At 37.7% G+C, this 21,981-nt stretch overlaps 1 protein-coding gene across 4 annotated transcripts; it reads left to right on the top strand.

Annotated features, from left to right (window-relative positions):
* The first annotated feature begins 762 nt into the window (after positions 1 to 762).
* slc6a3 (solute carrier family 6 member 3) lies at positions 763 to 16,981 on the top strand. Of its 4 annotated transcripts, none has more exons than XM_039619739.1 (17): positions 763 to 874; positions 999 to 3,269; positions 3,921 to 4,028; positions 4,395 to 4,605; positions 5,504 to 5,635; positions 7,096 to 7,312; positions 8,701 to 8,839; positions 9,058 to 9,192; positions 10,518 to 10,621; positions 11,289 to 11,413; positions 11,663 to 11,775; positions 11,980 to 12,108; positions 12,313 to 12,412; positions 13,984 to 14,084; positions 14,771 to 14,938; positions 15,086 to 15,157; positions 15,254 to 16,981. In XM_039619739.1, exons 3-17 carry the CDS (start codon positions 3,972 to 3,974, stop codon positions 15,275 to 15,277), a joined length of 1,827 nt encoding a protein of 608 aa, XP_039475673.1. In that variant the 5' UTR covers positions 763 to 874; positions 999 to 3,269; positions 3,921 to 3,971; the 3' UTR covers positions 15,278 to 16,981. The 4 variants fall into 4 exon arrangements, with proteins under 4 accessions (XP_039475673.1, XP_039475675.1, XP_039475674.1 ...); XM_039619741.1 differs by having other exon boundaries at positions 773 to 1,197; positions 3,163 to 3,269; XM_039619740.1 differs by having other exon boundaries at positions 773 to 1,197; positions 3,149 to 3,269.
* Positions 16,982 to 21,981: the final 5,000 nt, after the last annotated feature.

The raw sequence follows: 21,981 nt of genomic DNA, 5'->3' as shown, positions 1-21,981 counted from the left end.
CAATTCCACCACTTTGAACCACAGTGAAATGTTTTGTCATAAATTATGTACATGTAACACACTATACATGTACATAATGGGTTACATACAGACATTCAAAGTTCACAGGGGATGGATGCTAACAATACTGGTCGTCCCTTGACTTTTCCTTTAGTTCCAGGAGTGTGTAATTCAATGAATTAAATTTATTTTCCATGCACTGTTGTTACTTGGAGGCCTCTATAGTGTGACCTCTAGTGTTAATGTATCAAGTTCCCCATTTCAACTACAGAACTCTACATACTAAGCAATTCTCAAACTCTGCCATTGTGTAAAACATCCAGCAACAATATGCTACCATGCTTGCATAAACATTTAGTACAAAACCTCAGTGTGTATGTACTGCCTGAGCAATTACCATGGCTGTAGACTCTTCAGTCAGTTGAAATCAATTGCTCAATAACTGTATGTAAGACTTATTATTGTTACTTTGTAGTTACCAGAGGCTTTGTATGTAACTGAAAAGTGCTAATGGCATTTTCCCAATTAGAGAACACAAGTGAGTAAAAAAACTGTTTCAAAAATAATTTATTATTGAATTAGACTTTCGGGAGTCCCCACTGTGATGCTCAGGAGGTTAAATAGGTTAGTCTGTGGAGGGGAGGAATGTTCTTATTGTCTAAAATCAGTGCTTATGCTCATGACTCAATGGGTTAAGAATTTGTCCTCATTCCTTCTCCTGTATTTCTTTTTTTCCCTCCTTTCATGATCAAGCAGACGGTGCTCACAAGGAGAAAAGCGGACTTGTGCTTCTACTAACCCTCTCAAATCATCATCTAGATCTAACTGCTTATTCAAAGGAGAAAACTCATTGGAATGAAAAGGACAGCTTCAGGTTGTAGTAGTTACCAGCTAGTAATACTGTATAGTCTTCTCATTTTAACATTTTTCTCATTTTTTTTCCCTTTTGCATTGCCTTTCATTTCCTCGTCTGCCATTCTTTCCTCACCCTTGCCTAGCTTCTGCTCCTGCTTGCTCCCCTCCTCCTCAGGACCCTTCTTCTCTGGGTCTCAGCTGTTGCATTTATGAAAACAAGACACTCGATTATGTTCAACTCATCGTTGTCCAAGCTCTGTCGGAAACCTCATAATTCCAGCACGGCTTACATCGACCCAACAACTTCTGCTACGAGGCTTGAAGGATGATTGCACTTTAAAGGTGTGTGCGTTGTGTATTGTGTCAGTTGAGCTGGGGTTGGTGGACAATTGATCACCATGATTGGCTTGCAAACAACAAGTTGCCATTCTAAACATGAGTCATACGGCTGTCCAAGGGGAGCAGGCTGATTGGGTTATTCAATGCCCTGGTCCTGCTGTGGTTAAATCTGAAATGGAAGGGGTCTAAGTGTCAGTGCTGATTCTGTTTTGCCTGTTGAACATTACAGGTAATGACATTTTTGCTTGGACACAGTGTGTCACTTGGTCACTGAGATCTTTTTAAAGGTAGAAGAGGGGGGGTCAACTAAGAAAGACCTTTGATGTTAACCCTGGGTTTTACACATAAGAGACAAAATTCTTAAAACCTCCCAAAACACCTTACTTCTAACTCCGCTTCTTACTATTAAGCCCCAAACCAAAGTTTCATTTATTTCAATTAGTATTTTGTTTGCGTGTGTGTGTTGTTCTTTGTGCTACTGACACTGATTTCAAGTGGGATAGGGTTTGATGCATATTATTATTATATACGGGGGTCTTTTCTTGCTGCTGCTCCCAGTGTTTCATTTCTTTTGAGGGTTTTCGCTAATGCTAGCTACTCCACGACACAGGTATTGTTATAAGCTAGTTTGAATATCAGGTGAAACCAAGTTAGAGATTTTATTTTTGAGAGACTGAATCATTGCAGTTCGTTGCATAATGGTATTCTGTGCCCATGCTGATTCGGCCAAGCCAACCTTTTTGCGTATTTATTTTTGTTTTTTAGACATTTTTTAAGACAAATTCAAATACATTTTTACTAATTATATGTTAAAATTGTTATTGTTATGGCAGCTTATTCAAATCATATAATGGTGATAATGCCTCAGACCCACTGCAAATTAATTTCAGATGAACTGAATAGTTTTATTTTGGAGGTTGAAGGAGCTGTATAGTTTTCTCATTTTTCTCCCACCGTCTTTCTTCTATCACCCTTGGGTATTGAGATTGCAATGAATTGCTGCCAACTGTATTGCTGTTAAAGGTGAGTTCCCTGAACATAAAACCAGGAAAGTCTATGAACAGCTTTAACCACAACCACTCTACCATATATAAAGGGTGGCTGTAGCTCAGGAGGTAGAGCAGGTCATCTACTGATTGGAAGGTTGGTGGTTTGATCCCTGTTTCCTTCAGTCTCCAAATATCCTTGGGGCAAGATACTAACTATGCATCCATTGAAGTATGAAGGTGTGAATAGTGGATAGAAAGAATAAAAGAAAGTGTGAACTGGTGAATGTGGCATGTTGTATTAAGTGCTTTGAGTTCTCTGGGAGAGCAGGAAAGCGCTATATAAGAATCAGTCCATTTACCAATACAGCTGTAGGTTAGATGCAAAATTAAGGCTTTTCAATGTAATTAATAAAATTATATATTTTAATTTATTTATGTTTTAAAATGTTTTTATTGTACTTTATTTTATAAATCTTTAAGCTTTAAGCTCTCACTGCTGTCTTATCCTTGGGCCAGAAAAGATTAGGTGCTTATGTTATACAGCTATAATGTATCTGAATCAAGAGGATGATAACGATGCTGAAGGTGCATGCATCTGGGAATAAGTGTTGCAATATTGTATTTGCTTTTTACCCCCCTCACACTTACATGGATATATGATGGGTGAGAGAGGAGGAGGAAGACATGAAGCTTGAACGAGGAGGGAGGGAGGAGAGTGACGGTGATGGGGGGGTGTCGTTGATTGTTTCTCATATTTCAAGAGTGGTCCCGCAGACAGATCACCATACAAACCCACAGGGTGCTCGGGGCTCTGTGTGTCTGTCAGTGGAGCCAAGGAGGGTGGGAGGGCTTTCTATAACTCATAGATTGCCAGTTCCTCATTTTTTTCTCTCTTAATTATATCTAATATTTTCCTCTTAATCTTAAAAAGCTTTTCCCCCCTTCTGTTTGTCTCTTGCTTTGAGTCTAACTTATCAAGGAAGGTCTGCGTAAATATGATCAGCATCAGTTTACAGCACACTAGAGAACATCAGCACTGGAATTAAATCCAAACTGACATCGGGGTTCAGCTATTATTTCTAAAAGGTAAGAATTTCATTTTGTAGTTTAAAATGTTTTGTGCTTTGTAACTCCGTATTTCCCTGTATTAATAGCATTAAGTTTTATCCTGTGTTGTTAGTAAAAAAAAAATTAATTTTGGATTTTTTGCATTTTATTTACAATAATTTGATCCTTTTGAAAAGATTTAGACAAAAACAAAAAAACAAAAAGAAAAAAATGAAAATGGCAATTTTGGGCCTAATATTGTGTTTTATTTCACATAAAAAGTATTTTTGTGAAATAATTTTTAACCAAAATTAAATCTGGAGTACAACATGTTGGTAGATAGCGTGCATCCATACTAGGCCATTCTGCAAGTAAAATGGTTATAAGCACTTGTGAAATAAAATGGGCATGCTGTGATGACCTTGTAGACATGCTCCCCCATCCCTTCTTGTTACCCTCAGTCTGAATCAAATCACTCTCAGTTGCGTTTTCTCTGTTTAAATTTTGTAAAAAAATATATTTATGCTACAGTTTCCATGTTTAAAAGCATCTCATTATATTGTTCTTAATCCTTAATTTTCATCCCAGTGATCCTTTTGATGATTTTTATACTTGCATCAAAAACCTTATTCTTCACAAACGGAATATAAAAAAAACCTTCCTTTTTTTCTGTCTTATTTTGTGCTCAAGACTCGTCAGCTTTACCTACCGAGATTTCACCTATTACCATTTTACACCGTGATGTCCTCAGTTGTAGCCCCAGAAAAACCCACCTCCAACACGATGGGTCCAAAAGAGGTCGGTACACATCTAAGACACGCAGTGCTGTTACTGTGCAAAGGTCTCAGTTTATGAAATGACTGCATTTGCTCTCTTATCTTTGTGAGTCTTTGTATTGTACTAAACTATATAGTGGAAAAGACATTTTAAAAAAACCTAACTGGTAGTGCATAACGTGAATGCCTGGTAAGTGCAGTGTAAAGATTAGTATTATAAAATATGATGCTTTTTTTTAAAGAATGACAAAAATGGTAAAAATAGTACAAATAATAGTATTTTACAGTACATTTTCTAATACATCACCATGAATAACATGTTTTAAGGTGTTTGTAATATTCCATTCTGTGTTATGCATGGTTGATTTTAAACTTGGTGACCCTTCAGGTGGAGCTGATACTTGTAAAGGAACAAAATGGGGTTCAGTTCACATCGACCACCTTAGTGACTCCAACTCCGACTCAGACTAACCCCAGTGGGGAGGAAGAGAGAGAGACCTGGGGAAAGAAAATTGACTTCCTCCTGTCGGTGATCGGATTTGCCGTGGATCTGGCAAATGTCTGGAGGTTCCCTTATCTCTGCTACAAAAATGGAGGAGGTGAGACTGATGAAGAGACTGACGTGAGGAAGCTGTGTTTTTTTTTTTCCTTTCTTTCTTTTTTTTTTTTTGCCCCAGTCTGGGGGATTAGTCTGCCACATTGAGAGGGGTAGGAGTGCATAAACATGGTGACTGTGTTGAAAGCAAAGGCAAATAAGAAAACTAATGAAACAGAGAGAGAAGAAGGGGGACAAAAGGAGGAATTAGTTACAGGCTAGAGTACTTTATGCATGCATGTACTACATGCACATATTTGTGTGTGCTTCAGATCTGTGTGTATGATGGCCGCTGTTTTCGTCTTATTTCAACCCTTTACAGAGATCAAAATAGAGGAAAAACCACCACAGCTGTTCTGAATAGATTAGCTCTAACAATCAGTGTCACTAATTATGGCTGTTTAACATAGAGCTCTCATTATGTTTAAGAGCTGTAAATGATACTGCAGCTATGGTCAAGGCTAACACACAGCCTTTCACGTCGCTAAGTCTAATATGTATGTAAGGAAATATGACAAATGTTCTGTCAGAGGCATAAACTTTATCTTCAAAGACAAACTACACTTTTATATATGAGCCCCCTCTTTTGAAAATTGTGTTTTCATTTTATGAGAATAGTCAATTATTGGAGTAAAGAGGGCAAAAGGAACCTGTCAATCATACAGTGGCAGTTTAACGTGGAAAGAAAAATTTTAAAATACTAAATACTACATTTTCATAATCTGCGTTGACATTTACAGGTGTGAACATGTCTGCAAGACATAAGTAAATAAATGTATTTATTTTTAAAATGTGTGTGTGTGTGTGTGTGTGTGTGTGTGTGTGTGTGTGTGTGTGTGTGTGTGTGTGTGTGTGTGTGTGTGTGTGTGTGTGTGTGTGTGTGTGTGTGTGTGTGTGTGTAGGTGCATTTCTGGTGCCGTACCTGTTTTTCATGGTGATAGCAGGCATGCCTCTCTTTTACATGGAGCTGGCTCTGGGTCAGTATAACAGAGAGGGGGCAGCAGGAGTCTGGAAGATATGTCCCATATTTAAAGGTAGGAAAATGTGTGAAGGTAAAATCAAATGTGACAGACACTTACTCACATATGCAAACACTCAAGGATATTCGCACACCCTCTTAGGAATATAAGAAATGTATCATGGGACGAGTTGCATTTTTCTGTATGTCCATCTGCCTACATGGCTGTCTGTCTGCTAACATTCTCCCTTTAATCTCTACGTGTCTTTCTGTCTGCTTGTCTGCCCACATGCCTGCCTGTCCACATGCCAGTCTCTTTTGTCTGCTTGTCTCTGAGCTGAGCAGCGACAGGCATTGTTTATCCTCCCCGGAACATCAGGTTCTGCTGGCACTCACATGGAAAGCAAATGAAAATTGGGCTTTTAGACTTTTATTCTGATTGTCCGCATCCTTTTGTGTCACCCAGTGGCAGGTAACACTGGCTGACGCTTGTTCTGGGTACTTTTCAACACACCGTTAAGCAAAGCGCAGTTCAGGAGAAATGCCATCCAAACATACACTAATGGAGAAACAAACATGAAGTCCGATTCACGTTTCTAAGCAAAGTCATGTGTTGAAAATATAATGATACACTTTACTTGGCTCTGTTTTTTACGCTTTTTAAACAAGCTTTAATTTGTGTGCATTCATCCGTCGCTTTCTCTGAATTCCCTTTGATTTTTTAGAGGAAGTTACCTCTGATAACAGCAGACCATCTGTTGCTCCACAGTAAGAAGCCATAAGGCTGTCTTGTGTGGCATCGTGCCCTTGTTGGTCTGAAGGTGGCCCGCAGTGTGTACGTGTTGCTTCATGTTTTTTCTCTATGTGTGTTCCTCGGAGCATGTGCCGTCTGTCAGGGACCACACAGAGTACGTTGACGTTCTAATCACACGCTTCACTCTCTCTCTGTCTCTCAGCAGGGGGATAACAGTAATTATTCAAATACACGTACACATGCCCGTATTGACAGTAATTATTCTGATCAAAAAGCTGGTTTCCTCCCAGGATCAATCCATTTGAAGAAAAAAGGACTTGGAAAGTGTTGGTGAAGGGAGATTGAGAGATAGCACGGCCGCATGTGGCGCTAATAAGAGACATGGCTCCTTGGACAAATATCACATCCACATTACAAAGAAATCAATAAGGCACAGTTGCAGTTATGCTTCCTAGCAAAGGTTAACAATTAAATACAGCCTTAGAAGAGTGGACATTGTTTCAGATTTACAGAAAGGGTAGATGGATTGATAATTAAGGCATAAAGAGGCAGCGTTTGAAGGTTGTTTCTTTTTTTTGTGAGACTGCCGGCATGTAGCACTGGCTGCACTGGCTACTCTGGCTACTGTATATTCACAGTGACCCAAAGATTGTGCTTTATGGTGTGCACTAACAATATGTTACGTCTGGTCACGAGAAAGACAGCAATATTATTAGTATTAGTAGTAATATTCTTCAGTATTGTATCTTTAGTGTCTTCATAATTTATGTTTCCCTCAACAGGCGTAGGCTTTACAGTGATCCTCATCTCCCTCTATGTTGGTTTCTACTATAATGTCATCATCTCATGGGCAATGTTCTACCTCTTCTCCTCATTCACTGGCGAGCTACCGTGGGTCCATTGCAACAACACGTGGAACAGTCCAAACTGCTCTGACTGGGCTGACAATGGCTCAGTCAGTGACATTTACAAAGCCACCCCGGCTCAGGAGTATTTTGAGTAAGTTGGCCTGATCTTCAGCTTTAGCACACTATTTGTAAGGAGTAAAAAAGGTTGCTTAGATAGTCCTGCACATGTCTACTGCATGAGGTATGATGGGTTTGGTTGCAGTGCGGTAATGGAATGCCTTTGCAGCCTAAATAGCTGAGATATATTATCACAGAGAATCAGAAATGCACAGTTTGGCTGCATTTAGCCAATGCTGCCTTCCTTTATGAAGCTGACCAGGTGTCTCTTATTTCAGCAAGTGAAAGGGGCTGTTCTGCTGTGACAGATGCAGTATTTCATCCACATTAGATAAAATGGCAGTGGGCTATTTATGCAAAACCACCTGCAGACAATTTGACTATATCAGCTGAAAATTGGCTGATCTTATTTAGTCTCATCTGTTAGGCTGCCTCTAAATTTATGGATCAAGGCAAAAACAATATCCACTGAATTTAGTCTTTAAGGTGACACATGCTTGGTAACTATCTAGAATAAAGTAGGCTTTGAATGTTGTCACCTGTAGGCAGTTTTCCCATCTTAGCTGCCATTTGTGATAATGTAATTTATTATAATGCATTATTTTCAGCACTTGCAACAGATGTAGCAACACTTGGTGCAGCATCTGGTCAGAAAGCCTGGGGTCTCAAATCTCCCTTTAGGTGAAGCTCAAGTATCATCTTTCAGAAACAGGGATTGGATGTAAAGCCAGTCTTATGAAGGGTATCTGGAGCCTGGTTTATACTTCAGTTTCTGAAATGAATAATAATATTATAATGATATTGACAGAACGTTAGTCATTTTAATCTTGATTCCAGCAGTTATTATGATTACATCTAGAATCAGTAAACCCTGAATATCCTACTCAGTACATATTGTACTGTATGTACTTTAGTAGGATGTGTGTGTTTTAGTAATGGGATTTTACTTCCTGTAGTTCCTATGGAACATATTTAAACACATATTTATTAGGTGTTGATAAATTATCATGACAGAAATAATAAAATAGGTGATTTCTTTTCTTTTTAAATGTATGGAGAGAAGTCAACAGAGGTTTTGCATATGTTCTTTTTATTCTTTTTCTTAAGACGCTAAGCTCTCGTCAGGAAAAAAAAGGGAACCCTTTGGGTTGAGTGCAGTAACTATGGTGACTAAAAAACTCAGAAATTAGCTACAATGTTAAGCCCAGTGCAGACGATGGATTGGTGTCAACAATGTGTGACATGAAATTATGGTGACAGCTTTTTAGGCCAGTATTCTTGAGCTCCTCCTGTCACTTCACCCCTCTGCTAAGTGAAGTCTGTCTAAATTTGAATGTGCTCATACATACAAGACAGTCAGTGTACACTAAATGGTGATTTAGGAGTCACCATGCCTCTTGCTTGAATGTTCTCCTTTCTCAGAAGGGCAGTACTCCATATTCAGGACAGTAACGGCATTGATGACCTGGGTCGTCCACGTTGGCAGCTGACTTCCTGTCTAGCTGTGGTTATTGTTCTGCTCTACTTCAGTCTCTGGAAGGGAGTCAAGACTTCTGGCAAGGTAACATATAAGATAGCAGACATTAATTACTGTTATATTTGAAAAAATAAATATTTAAGTGAGTCATGGTGCACAGTGACTTTAACAACATAGCAGTCAAATGCAGTATCATCTTTAAATGCATGATTGTTTTGCATGCATGTATCTTTTCTTGTGTGTATTGCGTGTGTGTGTGTGTGTGTGTGTGTGTCTTGGTGTACCTTGTGTGACTCTTTCAGGTTGTGTGGATCACAGCCACCATGCCCTATGTGGTCTTGACTGTGCTGCTGCTCCGCGGAGTCACCCTGCCTGGAGCCATTGATGGCATTAAGGCCTACCTCTCCGTGGACTTCCTAAGACTCTGTGACGCCAAGGTGAGCGCCAAAAGAAGAAAGAGGAAACACAAGTGAAGTGAGAGTGACAGTGTTCCACAAGAAGAAGATATAGTATGAGGGGAAATACTATGGCTTTATTTACATTTTCACTTGTATTTCCTGTATCTAATATTACACTTGCATGTAAAGAGACTCCAATACTAAAAAAGGAAGAGTGCACAACTATGACTATTTTTTAACATATCATGCTAATGTGCTTAACAGGAGTTTGTACATGTTGCTTGACATCCAATACAAAGCCAGTGTATAGGTCAAAACCAACACATACTGCAACAACTAACGCTGATAAATTTAAAGTCCTCGAGGCTACAAAATTAAAAATGATAAAGCATCATCAAAGATCTATATGAATGATATTCTCATCAACCCAAAATGTGATATAACGTAATCCAAGAAAGTATACAGCTATATATACCTGTAGATTTGTTGGCATAGTTATAGATTTTCTGAGATGAATAATCAAAAAAACAAAAAGCAAAACAACAATGAACTCAGGAAAAAAAGGGTAGAAAATACAGGCTGTATATAAAAGATGGAAGTGGCCTTCAATAAAAGGTCTGACTGTTTTATCTTAGTTATTTTATTTTAGTCTAGTTTAGTTTAATTATGGTCCCACAAAGAGTGAATTAGACAACAGACCTGCTCAAACAAAAAAAATGTTGACAAATAAAATTCTGAGCTCAAGTCCATGGAGCAAGAGAACCTCAAACAGCGATAACAGAAAAAAAAAAGCATAATAAAATTTTATTTGCTTAACAAACAAGAAACATAACACGAGCATCAGATGCTACTATTGCAATCCTCTATGTCTACTGTTAAATTAAGCCTTTCATTTTATTGTGGCAAAAGCCTGAATGTGGAATTATTTCAGTGCAAGTAAACACAGCATTGTTTTAATTGCTAACTTTCCTGGAGGCAATAAAGATTTGAGAAAAGTACTTGTGTCACTCATTTCAAATATTTTTCTTATCCATGAAACTTCCTATCACAATTTAAATATCTAATTTAACTTAACACTAGGTGTTGAGGGTCCCAATAAATACACATGCGTGACTAAAGGATTCAGTTATGATAGCGAAAGCAAGAAGGACAGAGATTGAGAGATGCACGGGAGCAATTGGAGAATTAGATTAGATAGATGCATGGAGCAGTAATTTGCAAAATTACCCCCCGTATTCACAAGCGTCTTTCATCTGCTGCTGTTGAATGAGTTTCCTGCAATTATCTCTAATAATGGCTTTTTTCCTCTCCTGTGCCTTTTGTTTGCCGCTTCACACAAGTGCGCTTGTTCTTTCTCTCCCCAGGTCTGGATTGAGGCAGCAACGCAGATCTGTTTCTCGCTGGGAGTGGGGTTTGGTGTGCTAATTGCCTTTTCCAGCTACAACAAATTCAGCAACAACTGTTACAGGTACGGATACATGGGGAGAGGCAGGTGGGAATTCACGGAGGCACACGGAGGTGGGGAAGCTGATTCTGCAAGCACACATGCAACATAAGCAGGTGAATTACAATAACCTTTGAAGCTCCTTGAAACCCTCTATGTCTTTGACGCCATGCTGCGCAGCAGACTACTTTAGATGTTACACCAATCAAAACTGTTGCACTCTTTGAAAATCATCTGCGTCCCACAGGTGGCTTTTATCTCCCCCTTTTTGCCCTTTAAAAAAAATGCTTCTGATAACTAACACCTCGAGGATTCCATAAAAGCATAAACTCACTTTTCACGTACCATTTAACCTTAAGAAGGTTATTACTGTTTTGTTCATTTTGTTTTCTGTTTTTTTTTTAAATGAAAAGAAGAACTCACCAGTTTGTCACATGATGCAAGATACTGAAAATCTGACAGAGCAATCTATAAGATCAGTCAAAGGTTTCCTAAGCTGTTTCACTTCCCAGACTCATTGCAGATGTCAAGCCTGTACATAATTTTTTTTTTTTTAAAGTACAACCCTGACTCACAACTGGTCTGGTCAGTTATGTAGATATTGACTGTGTGCTGGCTGATGACATATTGACAAAGTGTTTTACATTCTTATTATGGACTATCGTGTTTCCGCCTTTTTTTATTGATCCAGGGACGCCATCATTACCAGCTCCATCAACTCTTTAACAAGTTTCTTCTCTGGATTTGTGGTTTTCTCCTTCCTTGGGTACATGTCCCAAAAGCACAACGTGGCTCTAGACAAAGTTGCAAGAGACGGTATGATTGTTTACTGTTGATTATGCAAAGCGTTGTAAACTGTTTAATTTTGAGTTTAAAATGTCATAAAACAGACGGGAAGGCTGTAGGTTGTTGATTTTGGCTAGAACAAAAACATCCATTTTTGTTCTACCTCCTCTTTTACTTTTATTTTGTATTTGCTACAAGGGGACATAGTTTGAGCACTACATTTTGTTTTGCGTTGCTGTTCACCTTTACCCTTTTTTCATGGTTTTTGTGCTCTTTTAGGCGCTGGATTAGTGTTTGTCATTTACCCCGAAGCCATTGCAACACTACCCGGGTCATCAATTTGGGCAGTTATCTTCTTCATCATGCTGTTGACTCTGGGCATTGACAGTGCAGTGAGTATCCACACAGACACTCAGTTACATCCCTTTGGTCAGCCAAGTAACATACCTTTTCTCTGCCAAATTACTGTTTTTCATTACTCTCAAATATATAGTCTAGGAACTGTAACCATCCAAGCATCGACGTCCATCTTCAGTGACTTAACAGCTCAGGACTGACTTTTCCTTTCTTTCTAACTGCTGTGTTTTTTGTTGTAGATGGGTGGCATGGAATCGGTGATCACGGGGCTAATTGATGAATTCAAATTCCTCCACAAGCACAGAGAGCTGTTCACCCTCTTTATTGTTGTTGCCACTTTTCTCATATCCCTCTTCTGTGTTACAAATGTAAGTCTCTTAGTGGAGAGTCTGTGTTTAATCGCATGCACATCATGTTAGTGTGCTAGTTATAATTTATCATTGCACTGTGCTTAAACACTAGTGATTGCATACATACAGACATAATATCTGTAAGAGAGTCTAAAAACAAGGTAACAATAGAAAACTTACAGGCATTATTTTCTTTCTCTCCTCTGTCCTCTTCCTCTCCAGGGAGGGATGTATGTGTTTACTCTGCTGGACCACTTTGCAGCAGGAACATCGATTCTGTTTGGAGTGCTTATTGAAGCCATCGGCATAGCGTGGTTCTATGGTGAGAAAGATGGACTGAAGAACAGAGGCAGGGGGATGATTTTTTTTTCATGGCCAACAAAGCTGATGCTTTATTAAGGGTTTGATGAGAAATCTGTTCGCATAGGTCATCTGTGCCTCAATGCAACATATTTCTATTAGATGTAAGAATACTGCTGCAAGACGATCCATTCCGACTGGCCACTTCACTCTCTGACCAAATCTCTACCCAAGCCACAAGCATATACAGTACCTGTGGTGCTTGCAAGATGGAGCCGAATTCTAACCATTGCCAGTGTGAATCTTTGTGCTCACTCAGCAGTGATGAAGAACTCTAGAAAGAAAATTGTATCTTGGGAATGGGCAGGAATCAGCTGCCTGATATCTAGATTGCAGGCTCTAGTGTGCAAGTCAAACTCTCTCCATGTGACCAGATTCTTATGATACTCCATTTAACATAGTTTTTGTCAATAACAAATTAAATTATTTGTGAATGATATCAGACAGAGGAAGGCAATAAAGAAATTTATTATATTTACATGGTAAGAGGCACTGTATGGAAAGACACCTCTAGTTGTGGTAGGTGCTCATGAAGACAAATATTAGACCCCAGTGTGCTCTTTAGTGACCTCTTGTGGTTCTGTAGATAATTGCAGTAATGGTAGCCATCTGGGTTTTCCCCCCCAGAAGGCAGGGGTCAGCCTATGTGTGTTTGATTTTTTTCATGGATTTTCACCTACAGCGATAACAGTTTAAAAGAAAAACAAGCAAATTAAAAAAATAACAGTAATTGAGTGGAAATTCTAGACCCTTATTCGGAAACACCACCAGACAGAAAAACAAATTAAAGGTCAGAGACTGAGTTTCTTGTCTAATGTCTAATAAGTATGACTATGAAGAGGTGCATAAAGGACTAAATACTAAGCAGTCCCCAGGCAATGAGGTCAGCATATTGCCCCACTTTGGTGGGTCCTGACCTTGGCAAGTCAGATAAATCAAGCCTAAGGCTTTAGGGGGCCTTTTTTCTGGCTCTTTTCCCCCCAATACTCATAACTGCTGACAGGAATGCTTGACCCCGGCCACTGTGGTCTTTTGATCTGCACTCCACTGCATAAGTACATTTAGCGGTGAGGAATACTTGGCGGTCGTTCCGGATCTATTCCTCTGCTGTGAGAGATGCCTTCAGGACAGGAAGGCACAAAGGCAAAATGCAGCCAAGGAATAAGAGAAGCAAAATCATGACAAAGGTGAAAAATGGTGCAGCAGCTCATTATGGTTAGCTTTGCAGAATGACGTTGGTTAATGCAAATAGTTTAATGGTATGCTGTATTTTTGCCGTTTTTACTGATACCTGATAACCTCTGGTATTACAGGTTTTTTGTATTAGACTTAACTTTCAATTTAAATGTATATACATGGAGCATGAACACACACCCTGCTTTGATAATGCTCATACCAAAATTTCTCTTGGAATTGTGCAGAGAGAAAGACAGAGAGATTGTTCTTCTTATGCTCCAAGTTAATATACACTACTGTAACTATGCTTTTCTTTAACCATGTCATGATAATATTGAGTATTTCTTTGTGTTTTAGGAGTGGACCGTTTCAGTGATGACATTGAGGAGATGATTGGCCACCGACCAGGCAGGTACTGGAGGCTGTGCTGGAAGTTCGTCAGTCCCTGCTTCCTCCTGGTGAGTCATACTAACCCCAGCAAGTGAAAGTTAAAAAATGTCAAATCAAAAGATGCATAAAACTCAGACTGTAGTTTGATCTGATTGTCCTCTCATCAGTGAGTGTTTTTTTTTATCATGATAACCAAACAAAGTTTGACTTATAAACAGAGAATTTAGTTTTCCACAGACAAAATATGACCTCAATACCAGAAATAAAATGCAAAAGGGAAAAAGCATGTTTAATTTTGCATTAAACAAAAATCAACAGAGCTGCTGAATGAATAAAGTAGCTATTCAACCTCCATACATTAACCCTATCATTATCTCACTGCTTATCTTTTTATTCACATTCACACTGAGTATAAATCAGATTCTTCACATCATTTTTTCTCACAGTATCCTCTCTGCTTATGTCTAGCAGTACACTCACACAACTATATGTCAGCAGCAAAACACTGTTACTACAGCATCTTCTTCCAAATACGTACACAAAGGAAACCACTTCAATGGATATTATTATTCCCTAGTTTCTCATCTTTCTTGGGGTGGCATGTGATTCACATCATGGGAATGAATGATTGAGTTCATTTCTTACTATGCTTTCCATTTTAACATCAGCCACAAGTGTTGTCTTGCAATAATCTTACCTCCTTTTATTCAGTGGTTTTTCAGGTCTCGTGTGTTCATAAATCTCTTTTCCATAGTTCATGGTTGTGGTGAGCTTTGCCACATTTAACCCTCCAAACTATGGCTCCTACATGTTTCCTGCATGGGCTAACATGCTTGGGTGGTGTCTGGCCATGTCCTCAATGACCATGGTGCCTCTCTATGCCATCTACAAACTGTGCACACTGCCTGGAAAGTTTTGCGATGTAAGTCTATAAGCTCCAAAATCTTTTCAGATGATTCTTATCCATACTAATCTTCCATCTTTAGCTGCCTTTGTCATGATGGAGCTCTTTCATTATCAATTAAGTGGAGTGTTTGACAAGAGTGAATTGCTCTTTTCCCTTGAACAGAGATTGGCTTATGCCATCACCCCAGAGACAGAGCATCATCTGGTAGACAACGGGGAGGTCCGGCAGTTCACTGTAAGAGTTAATTCGATCATACTTTATGGTAATTTGTACGGGAGCACAGTGCTGTGATTTATTTCTTTGACATATTGCACTTTTTTCCCCCCACAGTTGCATCACTGGTTGGTGGTCTGAGGGCTACAGAGAGAGTGGGAAAGAGAGAGAGAGAGTGCGAGAGAGAGGATGACTGCATGGACACTGAGTGAATGCATGCACAGTAAATGTCCAAGGAACAAAGAAGAGGAGAGCAGTTTATTTTAAAAAAATGATAATGGTGGTGGGAAGTTTAAAAGTGCCAAGAAAAAAAACACACACACACAATGAAATCGTAGTGTTCTTTAATTTTCTGTGAAGCTGTGCATTGGACATCTCCACCATTTAATTACTGCTAGTGAATGGGATTCAGTTAAACAGTTCATGTGGTGTTCAGCCCGCTCCTTTCCATAAATGCAAAAGTCCCTGAATGCAGCTTGCTAAGTATCAGTGTGAGAAATGTTCTTGGAATTTTTTGCATTAGCCATTCCCAATAACGACCAATGAAAGCTCCAAGAAAATGAATGCAGTATGTGTTAATGCGCATGGATATTTGTCAACATGACAACTGTGGAAGATGTTGAGGTGCTACACACAACAATATCACGATTTATTTATGTTGGTTTGTTTCATTTTCAGTTAGCTGATAAAGTTCAAACAGCATGTGGCCTTTATTTTCATTACCTTTATGTTTTTATTGTTGTTATTGTTCTGGGTGAAAAATCTTCAAATATTCAGCGGTTAGAAACAATTGAAATGCTGAGCGCTCAAAGTTTTACTGAATCCCAGTCCATATTATGTTAACGTCTCTATATATCTGTTTGCTGTTTCTGTTAAAAGACTGTTATGAGGTTAGGATTCCTGCAGAACATATTTCACCAGGTCTTTCCTTTAATTCCAATTCCAATATTTCATTAAACTAAAATGACATCAGAGTAAAAATGAGCTTTTACTCTGAGCTCATTCACGAACATAAAGGACCGAAAACATTTCACTTCTCATCACAACGTTATTCTTTAAGTTAAAAATCACAAAATACGCTGAAGATGAAACTGTCATTTATTACAGCTGCCCTGGAGTCACATGAGCTCAACACCAGTTCTAAAGTTTAAAAGAACGTACCGATAGACAAAAAAAAAAGCATTAGCCACGCTGCTGATTTAATCGACCAAAGAGCACAGTGAGTTAAAATAATTTCAGATATCTCATCATCTAATGAGAATATTTTGCCAAGGGACGTACTTTCTTTTAAACTGTACACAGCTCATCTTAGAAGATCATTAACTCTTCACACATTGTAACAAATCGTGTCCCCACCCCTTCCTCAAAAGTTTCAGGTTGTGATTTGGCGACAATGACTGTCACATTTCCTCCAGAAAGCATAAAGCTTTAATTTCATAGTTTACACAGTCTTAATCTGTATTTCAAGACTGTTTGAAAGCTGCTTTTTATTGAACTTCAAATAAATAGTGTGTAATGTAACAAACTGATATATCTGTGTAAGTAAATGTAATGTAGAGAGCCTTGTATTGTACTGTATGATATTAAATAACTAACCACAAACACACAAACACACATATATCCATGTAAGATTACATACATTTTCTTCCTCTTGCAAACTCTTTCTGTTTAATCAGAAAACAAGTAATCCTTCCCAAACAGGTCAATGATGACTTGTTATCACTCCTTATGGTACATGTAACACTATGTCCCAAATTGTATGCCTGTGCTGCTGTACTGTGCCTTGTGGTGTTTACAACTGTATAATTTTGTTTTGTACTGTCAAATAAAGTATAATTAATTCAATTTAAATATACATCATTGTTTTCTCTTTTAAACACCAACGACAACAATAATAATACTTTCTTTTCCTTTCTTTCTGGCACTGTGATGGCTTTCTAGAAGTTAGCACCTATAAAAATTAGATATTTTTTAAGTAACTGCTGATCAGTGAAGCTATTACTTCAATATTAAATAAAAATGATGTAATCTGGTATGATCATTAGGAGCACAAATGTCAGGGTTCCACTCGAACAATTTTGTGCTCAAAAACCAGAAGGTTTATTGATCCCTCATAATGTTGTGTTCGGTATTCTAAAAGAGACATTTTAGCCATCTACCCTCCAGTCATGTCTGTATTCAAGTGATTTATTCTGACTAAACAGATAACCACTAAACTGAAAAACATAAACACAGCCCACATGTTGTGAAAAGCACCGATAATTGAGCTCTTTCAAGATTGGTCAGCGTGACCCAGACTCTGTGGTGTTCATTACTGTAACAAGTGTGTTAGACAAATGGTTTCAGAGGCAGTCCACAGAAACATAATATTCCTTATCCACAAAGACAAACATTTGTGTACGATTGATGGTTAAAAAGCACGCTCTCTCAAAAGAGATCAAAAGTTTAACTTACTTGTTATTAAATGACACTGTAACGGTTGACTTACAGTGTGAAAAGATGATTAATTCACTGCAATTTCATTGTTAATTAGACTTTACTTAGTTACTTACTGTTTGCTAATTGATGTGTACTAATGATGGGAAGCACATATGTAACATTCTACATTCTGCATTTGTTAAAGATTCCCAAATGTTGTTGTTTTAAAATAAAGGTTTCATTAGTGTTCAGTGCATCTGTCCTCATTTCCAAGGCATCATAGTTTTATCAAAGCTTAGCATGTTTTAAAATTATTAAATTCATTTAAATGAGGAAATAGATCACGAGAGTACATGACATTTTACAATGTGTCATTATGTATTTAAAAAATCTAAGTCAAAATGCAAAAACAGTGTGTGAAAAACTAAGCACCTGGCTCCTACTTACCATCTTAATTTCTATGGGAGCAGCAAGGGTGTGCTTAATTTTTCATACAATAATTTTGCATTTTCGCTTAGTTTTTGTTAAATAAATGATGCCATTGTCATGTATTGTTATTATGCAATTTTAGAACCTGCTAAAGGACAGATGATCTTTTTATGATTCCTCATATGTAAAATCTTAGAATCGACAAGGGGCACACTTTATTCTTACCCTGAGTGTATATATAAATACGTATGGGACACTGAGCATAATGAGGAAGTTCTGGGAATCAGAATATTTATCTTTAAATATTTAAATTTGGCTAGTTTGCCTTCAAGGTTATTTTGTCAGGCACATAGAGAAGTCCTGCTCGTTAAGCAATTTCACCACAGACCTCAAACTTGCACCTAACAGCTTTTGCTCATGAAGAAACTAAATCATCATCCATTGCTGTCCATAAGAAGGTAGTGATCAATAGCACTATCACTGGTATTAATTAACTTCTACACATTATAGCTGGATAAACTGAAAACTACTACTACTGATAATGATAATAATAAAATCTGAAAATACAAGCAGGTACTATATATTCATGACATTGCCATCTATCCATGGGAAAACAAGGTGGTAAATGACAACTAGCAGGTATGACAGCGAAATTGATGTAAGAACTGGTCCTCAAATCCACAGCGGTAATTTGAAGATGGGAAACAGGTGTAGTAACTGAACCCAGGTGGCAAATGATTCAGCCACACCTCCAGGCAGAGCAGTTATTTAGGTTCTTTAGAGCCCCAGTGCACCATCTGTATGGGCAGGTCCATATTGCCTTAAGGGCAATGCAGGCAATATGGACCTGTAGGACAAAAGGAGGTCTGCACAGACCCTCATGCTAACCATCTCATAAAAGGAGGATGTGTACATTCTTCCTGATTCTTCCTCAGTTTCAAGAGTAGTTAAGACATGGTGCACTGCTATCAGTGGCTGAGTAGTAGACAGAAGTGGCAAAAGTACAGATGTTCTTTACTTAACTAGCACTAAGTGAAGAACATCTGTATTTTCCAATAAAAGTTGAAGTGCTGATTCAAGTGAAGTGAAAATGTACAGGCTCTGAAACATACTCAAAGTAAGAAAGTAAAACTAGGTCCTTGAAGAACATTTCTACCACCTATTTTTATGCAAAGTTAACTGAACCGCATCAGAGTCTATTACATATTTATTAAATAAATAATGGCATGCCATCAATATTTCATATGGTGTGGTTCATTTTGATTTTATCTTATTTAAGGAAGAACTAAATGTTTGTTTATTTTAATTATGTCCTGATAAAACCATAGACAGAGAATGTACTTTCTTTTTACAATGAAGCTACCATTCCCTTTTCAAAGTCATTGGTAAAATTTACAGTCATACAGACTGGTCTAAGAAGTGTGTTAAAGCTCTATGATAAGTAAAACGTAGCAATTAGCAAATACTGCAAATACTGATTATTACACCCACAGTAATCTGAACTACAACAGACAACAGTTCCAGACCCTGACAGTTACTAACAGTGGGGAACAGATCATCATGTCAATCATATATCATATCATCATGAACCAAATAAATAAATAAATAAATAAATAAAATAGACGAAGAAGACCCAGAACTGTTGAGTAGCTAGTCTCTTCATCCTCTGTCAAGGTCTCTTAAGTCGTTGGACTTTTATGGACTGTTGTAGTCTCTTCATGAACCTCTGTCATTCAGTTTTCTTTTAATTCATACATGAAATTATACTGTTTAGCATGGACTGTTGTAAATAAAAGCAAGTTATGGGGAAATTTTCAAAGTGGTGAACTGGTTATTTTAGAAAAGGAATTTGATGCTCAGAATACTCTCAGTTTTTTAAATTAAATGCCCCAAGAGAGTTGTAGAAATTCCTATAAGTATCACTTTTTCAATATAAAAACCTAAAATTGCTTTAATGCTTTGAAATTTTAAACATAAAACTCCCACTCCATCCATCCATCCACCCATTATCCTTGTCAGGGTAGCGGGGGGCTGGAGCTTATCCTAGCTGTTAAAACTCCCAGTTAACTTAAAAAAATGAAATGTTATCCTCAGAAATTGTTCAGATTTTTCAAAAATAAAAGCCTTCACTTATTTATCATTTTATTATGATTCCTTAATGTGCCAGGTATACAAAATAAAAGCACACATTTTCCTTAGTTACAGCACTTAACTGTTTTTGTATCAACTGCTGTCTCTACTGATCCTTTTTAGCCAGTCTATTTAAGGTTTTAACAACAAACAAGCACTTTTTTACATTTACATTTTATTTGATATGGAAGTAGATCCTTAATATACCTGAATTTCTATGTTTTCATGATGCCACCCTACCTCAGTTTCTCGCTAGTGTTATCAGGCAATGACAGATATTTGCCATCAAGTTTTTTCCAAATGTTGTCAAGCAAGGGCAATTGCAAAGCAATTTTGGCTGTGCAGGGATAGGGTTTAAAAGGTGCCATTATCACATCCGATAAACAACAGCAATTATGTATAATTTCATGTCTTGCCACTGATGTTGAGATTGAAAAAAGACATACATATACAGAAGGAAAGGTGGAAGAAAATGGAATTTTCTTGTTTTGATGTGCACTGTGCTTATATTATTTGGGCTTATTCTTGATGTTGTGTCTAATGGGATATACACAGTCAGCATCTTTCCAGTCACTTTAACTGAAAACTGTGTAGACGTTGCGCAATGAAAGTCTTGAATAAACATTTCTTTTGAAAAAAATATGCTAGGAACATAATCATTTTTTCCAAATTAAAAAGAAGAGGTACTTTTAGCTGCTCCCTTATTTCCAAATGTTTGTTATTTCCTGATGCAGCCCTCTCATTTATGTAGGCTTGGAACCAGCATTAGGAGTATACTAGCCTGTGACCACCTGGGGCTGGGTTTGCATCTCCTCCCAGTCTCAAACTTGAGATCTTTTATGTTCAAAGAATAAACGAATCAATTTAATTTCATAGCATACAGAAAACAAATAAACAAAGCGGTCACTGCCTGTAGTTAATTGTACATTTGAGACAATACTCTATAACTTCGTATGTTATAAGAGTATTGCTAAATGCATCACGTTTTCATGCACCATACCATTGTACTACTATGGCATCACAGAATCAACAGAAGCAACCCTCAGTGAATGGATAAGTACACGAATTACTTTTTATTGCATAAAAATACTTTCTTCCGGCGTCTTATCTTGCAGGTGTGTGGTTATGATCCGTTATTTGGTGTCCACTGCCCTCTAGTGGTTGGAAAAGGGCACTACATGCAGCCCATCAGTGCAAGGTTACTTTTATATACAGTTCGGTTGCCAAAAAAAAAAAAGAGCACAGAGCTTACTCATTATGAAGAGCTCAAATAAAGAACCTAACCCATTTTAATATAACTGACTTCATATCCTGTCTACTATGGAGTGTTTAAAAATTTGATGCAAAACTTAGTGGTTTTTTGTTCCACTTCAAATTTCAGTATTCGGATCATAATCATAGTAGTGTAAGCTATTATTGGCCCAGGCGTCAATTCTCTTTGTAAATGAATTACACTTGATGCATCATCTTCTAAGGTAATGCACGCACTTACAAACGCTCACCTCCAATGTCACCAAAATGGCTCCAAAAAAGTACAACACGGTGGCTATATTTATTACATTTAGTTATATTTATTATATTTATTATACTTACTTGTGTAGAACTTTTGCTCTGAATTATCTGAAAGCTTAAAAGTTCACAGAAATCAACCACAGACAGTGCATTAGTAGTAGTAGTTGTTGGTCGTCGTCGTCTTCTTATTATTATTATTAGTAGTAGTATCATTATTAATATTGGTTCTAATAGAAACATTGCATGCATTAATTAAAATGAATCAGGGGCTTTTGACTTTTGAGCAAAAGTACATAAGGTACACATATCTAGGTGCTGCGTTTCCAGAATAATTACAGTTCACAAAACAAACATGT

This window comes from Oreochromis aureus, linkage group 11, assembly GCF_013358895.1.
Source record: "Oreochromis aureus strain Israel breed Guangdong linkage group 11, ZZ_aureus, whole genome shotgun sequence".
NCBI lineage: Eukaryota > Metazoa > Chordata > Actinopteri > Cichliformes > Cichlidae > Oreochromis > Oreochromis aureus.
This window is presented reverse-complemented; position numbering and strand designations above follow the sequence as displayed.

Excerpts from the sequence above, each read along its gene's own strand:
- slc6a3 (XM_039619739.1), top strand. The coding sequence starts at position 3,972 with ATGTCCTCAGTTGTAGCCCCAGAAAAACCCACCTCCAACACGATGGGT. Across the intron at positions 4,029-4,394 it reads ACACGATGGGTCCAAAAGAG|GTGGAGCTGATACTTGTAAA; the intron begins GTCGGTACACAT and ends GTGACCCTTCAG. Across the intron at positions 11,414-11,662 it reads AGACAAAGTTGCAAGAGACG|GCGCTGGATTAGTGTTTGTC; the intron begins GTATGATTGTTT and ends GTGCTCTTTTAG.